Source organism: Phragmites australis, chromosome 3 (genome assembly GCF_958298935.1).
Source record: "Phragmites australis chromosome 3, lpPhrAust1.1, whole genome shotgun sequence".
Classification (NCBI taxonomy): domain Eukaryota; kingdom Viridiplantae; phylum Streptophyta; class Magnoliopsida; order Poales; family Poaceae; genus Phragmites; species Phragmites australis.
Genome location: NC_084923.1, coordinates 17,530,258 through 17,542,897, shown reverse-complemented (window position 1 = coordinate 17,542,897; position 12,640 = coordinate 17,530,258). Strand labels below are relative to the sequence as shown.

Genomic DNA, 12,640 nt, shown 5'->3' with positions numbered 1-12,640 from the left:
TGGCCCCCACAGAGGTCCAGCGGTGAGGTGTTAACCAGTGAAAGGCCCGATGCCGCATTTAAGAGTGTGCGTGGCCTGTCACCTCCAACTGCTCCTCCCACGCTCGGCGTCAGTCCCTGCCACATCCTGGCAGAAGGGTGTGGGGACATTTAATGCACGGGTCCCATCCCACGTAATCCGGCGCGCCACGGGATAGCTTCGTGAGGCCCGAGGCGCTCCGCCTGCCGCCCTGCTGTGGCAAGCGTACAAGACCGAACGGGCACGCCGGGCCGCTCGGTGGTTGCCTGGTGGGCCCTCTCCACGGCGCCCGTTGCGGAACGCCATCATGACGTCCGAGACCGAGCGGGGGGAGCGTTTTCAACCCCGCCGTCACTTAGCGCAGCAACCCATAATGACCGCTTTTCCATTTATGGCGCCTTGGAATTCGTGCCCTCCCTTTCGGGGCACGCAACCGCCGGCGGGTATTTAAGAGAGCCGGCGGCACGGACAAGAGGGGGATTTTTGGAGGACTCTCGGAGGCTAAAGAATCCAGAGCGAAGACAGACTCTCGAGAGCACTCAGTACAAGCACAGAAGCTGAGACCACCGAAGAACAAGGAGCCTGAAGCTCTAGGATAGACAAACATTCTTGTAACCGGCAACATTCTTGAGGAACATTCTCAGGGCATTTATAGCATCTACACAGGAGTAGGGTATTACGCTCAGCACGGCCCGAACCTGTCTAAAAATTCCTCCAGTGCATTTATGGCATTCTGCATTAGATCATTCCATCCCACCTGCCATTGCATTTACATCCATTTATTTCTCTCGTAAACATATTCCGAATCATCCCCCCGGCCGAATCTCAAAAAAGGGTCCCTCCGGATCCCTGCAATAAGAGCTCACCCTCTGACAGTGAGGCTGACGAATAGTCTTGCCCGTGTCCGCACCCGAGTTGTCTGTGGAGTGACGTGTTCACCATGCTGGCCCTGCTATATTCTCTGGTGTCATGGACGATGTTTCTCGCCGGTCTTAGCATAATACTTTATGCATTACTAGCTTGGTGAAGTTACTTTACCACCCTCTTTGTTGTATGACTGTGATGTCACATATTGTAAAACTTGTATTTATCAGCGACTAATCTAGAAATTAGTGAAAATAAAGTTTTATGCACCGAAAATGACATGGGACGCTTCACTTGGTTTGTTTCTATCATGGATGAATCCATCCAAAAGAATAAAGGTTTATGAAGCATATCCTAGAGAAACTTAGGACAATCATCAATAAGTGGTTTCCAAGAGGAGCAAAGTTTTGTAGAGTGGAATCCAAAATAAGCACGAATAGCCAATGGCATCCTAACCCGGTGAAAATTGTCTGCAATAACACAATCAATTTTTGTAGTAGCTTCATTTTGCTTTGCTTTGTCATTATACCAAAACTTCTATACCCAATAAGTAATCACAACACTCCTAGTGAACTCAGTAGACTTCAAGTCCCCGTTACTACAGAAAAGACAAATAGTCTGGTGAGTAAAAAACCTTCTTATACCGGACAATCCGGTGATAACAAACTTCCTGAAACTCGTCCAATTCAATCAAATTTGAGTTCAAACTTCTCAACTTCTTACTCATGGATTTATTTGAGCTACATAGTGCTAGATTTTTATAAATGTGCATCCAACTATGTCTAGACTCAACTAGATCAAACTACAATACTGAGTCCCCTTTATAGTACGGTCAAAAGACAAAAAAATGATGTATAACTATCCCAAGTGTCTTTCATTAACTTGTGATACTTAGAACTAGAAGATCTTTAATTTTAACGTAAAAATCCTTTGATCGATGAATAGAATTTCGTGAGGGACAAGAAAACCATTCAATCATTGTGAATTAAAGAAATTGAATTCCTTTAAATTATACGCATTAGTCACAATGATATGGTTATCATTAATCATCAAAAACACTTACCACTTATCTAGGGGTTTAAATACTACCACAAATTTAATATCACGTATACTTTCACACAGATAATTTTGTTTTTCGTCTGTAATATGTATTAAAAATCATCTATGATAACTTGATGTGGTAGAGGCGCCATTGCCCACTTCATCATAAAAAGGTTTATGCGGGCTCTGGAGTTAGAAGATCTCCTCTACGGTTGCAGAACCGATTGCGTTTCCTTCTCTGCCAAACCACCCATCCAGTGTAACCTTGAGATTCACATGAAAAATAGGCGGTGAAGAGTTGTTCTCGAAAAGTTAATCAAATTGGACATAGAAAGTTGCTTTCTGTTTTAGACGTATTAAAACCTAATTGGCCATATTCTCTAAAGATGATGACCTAATTGCCCTAATTAGCTCGACGTGATGTGTAAACCCATAATATGAACGTGATCAAGAGGTGTCTGAGATGGACGAGTTTGGTTGGTTTAGTGCAGCGTGCAAGGGCAAGAAGACGAATGCTGCGTTTCTTCTCACTTTTGCTATTCAAGAGTGGTTAGGCTAACGTTTTTTCCGTGAGGGGAAATTTAGTAAAGTGACATCCTAAACAGACTGAATTAGTTGCTGGCGTCCTAAACAATGGTGATTATGGAACCTCTATTTGAGGCTATGGATATTTCTCTATTACGGCATCACCGGAGTGGTAAAGGAGCCACCTGTATTTTATTTGCCGAAGAATTGAGATTCCGCATGATTATACGAGCAAATAGCTCTCGAAAAGTTAATCAGATAGACATAAAAAGCTGTCTTTCCTTCCTAACATATTGAGATCTAATTGACCGCATCCTTGAAAGAAGAGGACCTAATAGGCCAAATCAAGCCAGTGATATACGATTCGACGTGATGGCTAGGTAGTAAAAGCCCATGACAAAGAAAAGGGGAACGGAACCATCTCGTGGCTTCGACTTCTTAACTTCGGTTTGCCACGGACCCAGGCGCCGAGCTGGAGGTTCGTGTAGATAGTTATCTGCACTAATCAAAGCTACTTCGGAGTGGGGCCCGCTCGTCGGTCACGGAGAAGAGAAAGGTGGCGCGCTTTTGCCATCTTCTCTATGCGAACCTAGCATTCCAGATTTCTTTCGAAACACTTACATGCCAGCCCTGCAAGCTGCCGTCAAGTTTTATATTTATATCATTAGATCGATCCAAAACTAAAAAAATTAACTAAAAAATCATCCACCTAATTAAGTTTAACAAAAAATAAATTAAGTTTGATAAGAACTATATCCTACCGTCACGGGACCACCCGTCATCGAGGCACAGCTAACGTTCTTTCTAGACGCCACGCTACCGTTGCCTCGTCGCATCCCAAGTCACGCTCACGCAGAGAGGGCTGTCACTAGATCGACTGACAAGCGGGACCCGCGTACGGGGGGCCCCGTGCGCTGTCCTAGATCCACTGACGTGCGGGGCCCCATGTTCGCGAGGGCCTCGCCGCGCAGTGGCGGCATTTGCCCGTCGCACGGGGCCCACCCCGGCTACGCGTCCACAGAACGCCGCGTGCATCTTATAAAGTTGGGCATCTTCTGTTTCTCGCCTCCCTCACCACCGCCACCACCGCACCACACCACACCACAGTTGAGCACGCTCGCGGCCGCGGGAGCGAGCACGAGCGAGCCGGCAGCCATGTCCGCCCCGAAGCTGGACCGCGCCCCGAGCATCCGCGATCGAGTCGAGGACACCCTCCACGAGCACCGCAACGAGCTCGTCGCCCTCCTTTCCAAGTAAGCACCGCCGCGCGCCGCCCGCCGCCCGCCCCGATCATTTCTTGCCGGCTTCTGATTATTTCGGCTTCCGCTGCTGCGGCAGGTACGTGAACAAGGGGAAGTGCATCCTTCAGCCGCACCACATCCTCGCCGCGCTCGACGAGGTCCAGGGCTCCGGCGGCCGCGCCCTCGTCGAGGGCCCCTTCCTCGACGTCCTCTGCTCCGCGCAGGTGCGCCGCCGCACATCGCGATGTTTTTTTTTGTTGTTGTGGAGGATGTGCTGAGCTTCTTCGTGTTGTACCGTGCTTGAATTTCCGCTCCGCAGGAGGCCATCGTGCTGCCACCGTTCGTGGCCATCGCGGTGCGGCCGCGGCCGGGGGTGTGGGAGTACGTCCGCGTAAACGTGCACGAGCTCAGCGTCGAGCAGCTCACCGTCTCGGAGTACCTCTGCTTCAAGGAGGAGCTCGTCGACGGCCAGTATGTGCTGCTTGCCCCCCCCCCCCCCCTGTCCCTGTCCTCTGCTTTGCTTTCGCGGGAATTTGTGGTGGTTGGTTTAATTTAGGGTCTTATCCAGTGAGGGGTTTAGCTTTAGTGGTTCGCTGGCTTGGGGTTTTCGCGTCTCATGGGTCACTACTTGCTGCTCGATTTGCTCCCCGCTGCCGGTGAAATTTGGTGGGAGGATGGTGATGATATGCACTAATGGGCGGTTAATCGTGGTTTCGGAGGGGGACACATCACGGAATTGACTTGGATTGGAGCAGTAATAAACTGTTTTCTGATTCGTTGATCGGTTGATAAGCTCTGTGCGGCTGTGCTTCTTGGCGCGCAGTCATGTTGGCGCTCCAATTGAGTGGTAAACATGGCAAATTTTGTACACCTTTTTTTTTTAAGTTAATATACATGTTTGAGGAATCTATTGATAACTTTCTGACTATATTGTTTTCTAGATTGATGTATGCAATAGGTTGGTAGAAGTTAGTAGCTTTCATGGTTACTCTTTTCTACAGTCCAGTGCTTTGGCTTGGAGATCTCCCTGATATAATTAGCATATTTTGTGCACTCTTATCCTGGTTTGTCTCGATATTTGGTTGTCATTTCGTCGTGAAAGCATCTTAAGTGGCCCTGTTTTGAGTATTCTAGTCACTTTAAACTGTATTAAAAATGGCAGGCACAACGATCCATACGTTCTCGAGCTTGACTTCGAACCATTCAATGTCTCAGTCCCACGCCCGAATCGGTCATCATCTATTGGAAATGGCGTGCAATTTCTCAACAGGCACTTGTCTTCGATCATGTTCCACAACAGAGATTGCCTGGAGCCCCTGCTAGACTTCCTCCGTGGTCACCGGCACAAGGGGCATGTGAGTTCTGCTACAGCTATGGAGTTTTTGGGGACAAAGTTTGGTCTAATGCTATATATGGTGTTGATATTGAAATACACATGTGTGATTATAGGTGATGATGCTAAACGATAGGATACAGAGCTTAGGGAGGCTTCAGTCTGTGCTGACAAAAGCTGAGGAGAAGTTGTCAAAGCTCCCAGCTGACACACCATACTCACAATTTGCTTATCAGTAAGTTTGTCCTATCATATTGAGCTTAATGATACTTTTTTGCAGCAGTGAAAGGAAGTTGTTTGGTATATTTTTTGGTAGTGTCTACTTTTGAGTTTCTGAATAAACCCTGCATTTCCCGGTGGCAGATTGTTTTTAGCTTTCAATTTGGAATAGGTTTTTAAGTTTCTCGAAGCCCATCTAGAAATGGCCTTTTGGAGGATGACTACTTTCGATAAATACAAGTTCATGTTCATATTTACATAACTAATTCTTTTAAACAGACATTTAGTTGAGGTTGTGTAAGCATTGTATGCTGGTCATGTTGGCACGCCATTGACCAGGCTTTGCATGTGTATCTTTACCGGATTGGTGTATGTAGGAACGAGAATGACGACTAGAGGAGGGTGAATAGGCGTCTCAGCAAATTTCTTTCGCAATAGATGGTCTTTTCCTATTTCTCACCCAACGCACCTCAAAACGCTCAAACGGAAGCAAAAGAATTAGAGAGATAAAGCAATAAGATTAGTTCCATAGCAATATGACTCCACAGATGGAATATGAACCATAGGTTCCATTCAAGATTATTCCATGTGTCTTTGTGCACAAAAACTCGCAACTTTCAAAGAACCTAGAGAAGATGGACACCGGACAAGGTTATCCTCCAAGATGATAGTCTAGTGGCAAGGGGACTTAAGACCCGCTCAAATACATGAGTATGTGAGTGTTTAAGCCACTAGCATCAAGAAAAACAACCCTGCAAAGATGAAAAACTGCAGCTCAAAGAAAAGATCTCCGACAAGAAACCTCTCCAAGTTGATGATCTAGAGGCAAGAGTACTCAAGACCTATAAACATACACTCCAAGATGCTGAAATTTCAGTCTAAAAACCAAAACGAAAATCAAAATCGAAAACTGAAAAACTTGTAAACTTGCAAGGGAACCAATAGAGAAAAACTAGAAGGAGGGGAATTCAAACATATGCAAAAACATAAACTTAATTACTCAAAGAGGTCAGACCTATTTTAGACGGATTACAAAGATTTATCTATCAAAACTCTCACCTATTACATAGGCTAAGCACTCATCATTCTCTCCTCTAAAATCCTAGCTCTAAGGCTCTTAAATAAGTAGCACAAGGGAGCTCAAGTGGCTGGTTCAAAGCTCTCTCTAACCCTATCCCTCTATTTATAGGTCTAGAAAACTTGGACCTTAAGTTTCCTAGCTTTTTCCCAAAATACCTTTCTCTTTTTGTGCACTCCTACCTACCACCGAGGGTATTTTGGTCTATTTTCTTCTCCATTCATCGGACGGCCGCGACGTCTTCACGATTTAGCTTCGTCTCGACGCAAGCTTCGTGATGGTGCCACATACTCCTTCAGTCCTCCTATGGTTTTGAGGCAAAACTGTGAAACCGCCTGCACGCTTCTCAAAGCGTGACTCACCGTCTTACTTTACACCTTAAGCAAGCGCTTCGATGTCGACGCATGTACTCCGTCATGCGATCCTGACTACGGTAAGTCTATCCCGTTCCTGATCCCTCGAGCTGCCTTGTCATTTGCACCAGCATCCCCTTCGCTTGACTTTGTCAACACGCCGTCTCCATCCGCCTTCAATGCTTTGCTTGACCTCCACGTGTTCAGTTAGGATCACCCTTGACTCTGCCCGGCCTCCTTGATCATCTGGCACCAAGCATTCCGCTTGACCTCGATCATCCCGCCGTCGACCGCCAAGTTGAATCTATCACCTGCACACCATGAGACAAGCAAACACATATCTCCAACTCCAATTCCAATTAATCCATAATCATTATGCTCAAATGAAATCTCAAATCAATTCAAATCACATCAAAGCTCATGCAAAACCGAATATTATCAAACCAAATAAATGACAATGTCAATCACTCATCACAAGAAAACCAAGACACATTTCAACTTGATTTCTCAGTGTATAATATCAATTTTTTGGTATATAATAAAATTCAACGTTTCTAACATAAGTCACGTTCTAAAAGAATAGTTAGCTTTGACGGATGATGGATATCATTTTTTTTCTAACATTCAGATTTCAAGAATGGGGCTTGGAGAAAGGTTGGGGTGATACAGCTGAACATGTTTTAGAAATGATTCATCTCCTTCTGGATATTCTTCAAGCGCCTGATCCATCAACACTGGAGACATTCTTGGGGAGGATCCCCATGATCTTTAATGTTGTTGTAGTATCCCCTCATGGATACTTCGGTCAAGCTAATGTATTAGGCTTGCCAGACACAGGAGGACAGGTAAATTGAGGACATGGACTGTGATGTTAAATAGATCAGTCTTTTCGCCACCCTTAACTGCATGTCATGTCATGAGTTTACTTTGCTGCTGTCCAGGTTGTCTATATACTGGACCAAGTTCGTGCATTAGAGAATGAGATGGTTCTTCGGTTAAAGAAACAAGGGCTCGATGTTACCCCTAAAATTCTCATTGTAAGTTCATTTTTATTTTACTTCTTACAATTTGGCCTCTATTAGGATGGTATGTTCTCTCAGTACATGCTGAGTTGCTTTGTTCTGCTGAGCAATTCTTGTTTTCATGTGCTCTTACAGTTTGGCTCTTTCACAGGGAAAAGGAGCACTAGTAATCATTTATTCATTTGTTTTTCTTATGTGGTTAAGGTTACTCGGCTGATACCAGATGCAAAAGGGACATCATGCAATCAGCGGCTTGAGAGAATAAGTGGAACACAGCATACTTACATATTAAGAGTTCCCTTCAGAAATGAAAATGGTATACTCAAGAAGTGGATATCAAGATTTGATGTGTGGCCATACTTGGAGAAATTTGCTGAGGTGATTATTATTGGTTCCTCATGCTTCTTACCTTGTAACTAAATCCTGAGATGGCCCTGAGTTGTCTTGTTCTGATGAAAAAAGCCCCGAGGAAAGTACCTAGTGACTTGCACAGCATAATGTAAATTGTGAATTATTAGGTAGGATATCACTCTTGGTACATATTGAGGAAAGGGCCTGGGCTAAATCCAAATTATTTCTAGTGGAATTACTTATGTAAAGCAATAAAAAACTGAGGACCAGTTTCCTTTCCAAAAACATTAATATGTGCAATTCTCTGCGTATCAATTTTTATTTAGTCTTACCTGACAATTTCTACTTTAGTATAGTGTTTATATTTTTCATTTGATAAATGCAGTAATGCTTTTATTTTATACAGGATGCTTCTGGTGAAATTGCTGCAGAATTACAGGGCACTCCAGACTTCATAATTGGAAACTACAGCGATGGAAATCATGTGGCGTCGTTGCTATCTTACAAGATGGGGATTACCCAGGTATGCCTTTTTAATTATACTTGAGGTCTTGCTCTTGTTTCTTTACTAATTGTATCAGCATATTCCTTGCAGTGCAATATTGCTCATGCTCTGGAAAAGACTAAATATCCTGATTCAGACATATACTGGAAGAAGTTTGATGAGAAGTACCATTTCTCTTGTCAGTTCACTGCTGATATAATATCTATGAACAATGCTGATTTTATTATCACAAGCACATACCAAGAAATTGCCGGAAGGTTTTCTTCTCTTCTGCCTTATTGGCTGTTGCAGTTTCTTTTGTGACTTGTCCATGCTTTTCATGAATTAATCTTGCGTGGGCTCTGATCACATATGGATACTAGCTAAGTAGCTACCCTTCATTTCCTAGAAGATGCTCTTACTTATCTTTTCCTCTTTCTCAGCAAAAACACTGTTGGACAGTACGAGAGTCATACTGCTTTTACTCTTCCTGGCCTGTACCGTGTTGTCCATGGGATTGATGTTTTTGATCCGAAGTTCAATATAGTCTCTCCTGGAGCGGACATGTCCATATATTTTCCACACACTGAAAAGGCCAAGCGGCTCACTTCCCTTCATGGTTCAATCGAAAACTTAATTTACGACCCAGAGCAAAATGATGAACACATGTGAGTACTTTCTGTTATCTTGGTTTTCTTTTGAGGTACTTTAGGAGTTAAGTTGGATGTCTTCAGCAATATTCTCTTCTAATTTGAACTCTGAAGTCCCTGTTGATGATATGGTACTACTTTTTGTCATTTTGAGATGTTATTTGCCATGAGTGGGATAATGCGATACACGTTGGACATGGTTGTTATTCAATGGGATTGTAGATGGTGGTGACATGTGAGTTGTGACTCTTTGATTATTTCCGATTACGATAATTGTTCCTCTTTGCAGTGGGCATCTGGATGACCGATCAAAACCCATCCTCTTCTCCATGGCAAGACTTGACCGGGTTAAGAACATAACGGGACTGGTTGAAGCTTTTGCTAAAAGCACTAAGCTAAGAGAGCTAGTAAACCTTGTTGTCGTTGCTGGGTATAATGATGTAAAAAAATCCAAGGACAGAGAAGAAATTGCAGAGATAGAGAAGATGCATGAACTTATTAAGACCTATAACTTGTTCGGGCAGTTCCGTTGGATCTCTGCTCAGACAAACAGGGCTCGTAATGGTGAGCTCTATCGCTACATAGCTGATACTCGTGGTGCTTTTGTACAGGTATATGGCTTTAAATTGTAACCTAGTTGTTCTATAGATGACACATGGGATTGTCCAAGTGGCTTGCATACTGACTTAAAAATTGTCATATTAACTGCAGCCAGCCTTTTATGAAGCATTTGGTCTCACTGTTGTGGAGGCCATGACCTGTGGACTCCCTACTTTTGCAACACTCCATGGAGGGCCTGCTGAGATTATAGAGCATGGTACCTCGGGTTTCCACATTGATCCTTACCATCCTGAGCAGGCTGCTAATCTGATCGCTGATTTCTTCGAACAATGCAAACAAGACCCCAGCCACTGGGTTCAAGTATCTGAAGCTGGCCTTAAGCGCATATATGAAAAGTCAGTGCTGTCAATCCTATTTCGTTAGCATGGGTGCATACCTTCTCTTTGGCATGGTCTCTTGTGTGATACTTTTTTTTTCTTGTGGTGTATAGGTACACATGGAAGATATACTCTGAGAGGCTGATGACATTGGCTGGGGTCTATGGTTTCTGGAAGTATGTCTCGAAGCTTGAGAGGCGGGAGACTAGGCGTTACCTTGAAATGTTCTACATACTGAAGTTTCGTGAGCTGGTATGCGCTTTTCTCAACCTTGTTTGCTCACAGAATATAAAGCGAAACTGTGTTGCTACGTGTTAGAATTGGATGTATGACCATTTGCCCAAGATTAGGCTCAGTAAAAATCTACTCAAAATCACTCTTCCTTGTAACACAAGCATTTTGATTGGCTTCTGGTTTGCCTACATCCAGGTGAAGACCGTGCCGCTTGCAATAGATGAGACGCACTAATTGTTCCCTTCCCAGGGAAAAATCTGAATGTTATCAGAGTAAGGTGCTCCGGACGGTAATAAAATGTGTATATGCGCCCGTCTATCTGGTACTGAACCTGTTGTCTCTGTAACTAAATTTGTGGGACATCTTGGTTATGTAATGTTTGATGATGCTCTTTTTTATGTCAAACTGCAATCCGTTGCTCTTTGTGGTTTTTAAGCTATTAGTGAAATAATAAGCAGTTGGCAGCAATTTATCTACAAGGTAAGAAGAATATAAGCTTGTGCTGCTGACGGCGAAGGCGTGCTGCTAGTAGATATGGATCCTACGCCATTACCATATGTGAACACTACCCATGTTAATTCTCTTGTTTCTCATAGCCTGAGAAAATCAACGGTCCTGATGAAATTCTACGGTGATCTGCCACGTCAGTTGATAATAACATCACTTGCAGTCGGTTTGTCCCAGCTATAGCTCTACTTTCACCTTACGCCCCTCTGGAGTCTGACCTCTCGATTCTTGCCCCGTCTGCCGAAGAGGGGTAATTTCTGGATTTGCCACCCTTAACAGGTGCAAATTTTTCGCAGAGGTTGACATGCGGGCCATCCTGAGTCTATGAAACTGGGCCCGGGTGGCAAATTGCCTACCACTCGATGTTAAAAGTGGCAAATCCTGAAATGCCCCGCCGAAGAGCCGGTGGTTTTTACGGTGCAGCCAGCAGATGATGTCTTTCTAAAGGGAAAACTGCAAAGACCCTCTCAAAAGTCACTTGGATTTTGACTTTCCCCCTCAAAAATTGTTTTGTTGCAAAAAACCCCCCCAAAGTTTGACTTTGTTGAAACCCCCCTAAAAATTCAAAAAAAAATAAAAAAATCATAAAACAAACTCTAAAAAAAACTAGAGATAATTCTAAAACCTTATGTGAAATTTGTTTTCAAAAATAATATCCTTTGCATCATATTTCATGGAGAGGAAGTTTGGAAAAAAAAAGAAAAATGTGCAGCTCATTTATTAACTCATGTTATTTTAACTTTGTCATATCTACCATTATTTTTCCTACACAAATAATTGTTTAAGTAAACTAATAAAAGTGGTTTCACTAATTTTGGGGGTGTTATGAATTAGTTATGAATTAATCTATTTGCAACATATTTACTCAATCCTGCACGTTACAATAACTATTTTAAGATTTCATGTATTTTTACAAGATAGAGGATCATGTAAGAAGACTAAAAAATTTTGTTTCATGATTTTTGGATTAGTAAATAATTAACTATGCATTTAACTCAAATTAATAAATGAGTTGCACGTTTTTCTTTTTTTTTCAAACTTACTCTCCATGAAATATGATGCAAAGGATATTATTTTTGAAAATAAATTTCACAAAAGGTCTTATAATTGTCTCTAGTTTTTTTTAGAATTTGTTGTGATTTTTTTTAAAAAAAAATTGAATTTTTGGGGGTGTTTTTGCAATAAAATCAAACCTTTGGGAGGTCTTTTGCAACAAAAACAACTTTTGAGGAGGAAGTCAAAATCCAAGTGACTTTTGGGGGATTTGCATTTATCCCCTTTCTAAATGATGCCGTTGACGGTGGCATTGTTCACGAGGCAGGATGTCTTTAAGAACGTGATTTTGCTTTCTTAACCATAATTTAATCCTAATTGGTCCGTTCCACAGCTATATTAAAAGTCTTCGCTCTTTGGTGAGACCTATTTCCTTCGGATTGCTTTACTTTTCGTTCGAGATATAGAAATAGTCTCTAATATGTGTTTTAACTATTGTTTTTTATATGATAAATTCATGAAAGGCATAGCGTATTGGCATAGAATTATCTTTATGAGAAATTTATTAGCATCATTCTTATTTGACAATTCTAAATAATAATGAAGGTACAATTTAAATACGGAGTCCTCCATGAAATTAATGTTGCGTGCTATATTATTAGAATTAGTAGTTACTCCATTTGTTCTCAAATAGATATTGTTCTAAAATGTCTGTAGTCAAATTTTAGAAAATTTGATCACTAATATACACAAAAATATTAGAATTTGACATATGAAAATGATAGTAAT

At 42.5% G+C, this 12,640-nt stretch overlaps 1 protein-coding gene across 2 annotated transcripts; it reads left to right on the top strand.

Moving 5' to 3' along the window:
• Nucleotides 1-3,381: 3,381 nt before the first annotated feature.
• LOC133912474 (sucrose synthase 4) lies at nucleotides 3,382-10,786 on the top strand. 2 transcript variants are annotated; one of them, XM_062355227.1, is made up of 15 exons: nucleotides 3,382-3,701; nucleotides 3,787-3,913; nucleotides 4,009-4,160; nucleotides 4,852-5,044; nucleotides 5,139-5,257; nucleotides 7,301-7,517; nucleotides 7,614-7,709; nucleotides 7,899-8,072; nucleotides 8,452-8,568; nucleotides 8,641-8,807; nucleotides 8,973-9,197; nucleotides 9,469-9,790; nucleotides 9,891-10,135; nucleotides 10,231-10,369; nucleotides 10,547-10,786. In XM_062355227.1, exons 1-15 carry the CDS (start codon nucleotides 3,394-3,396, stop codon nucleotides 10,583-10,585), a joined length of 2,640 nt encoding a protein of 879 aa, XP_062211211.1. In that variant the 5' UTR covers nucleotides 3,382-3,393; the 3' UTR covers nucleotides 10,586-10,786. The 2 variants fall into 2 exon arrangements, with proteins under 2 accessions (XP_062211211.1, XP_062211212.1); XM_062355228.1 differs by lacking the exons at nucleotides 3,382-3,701; nucleotides 3,787-3,913; nucleotides 4,009-4,160 and adding an exon at nucleotides 4,213-4,753.
• Nucleotides 10,787-12,640: the final 1,854 nt, after the last annotated feature.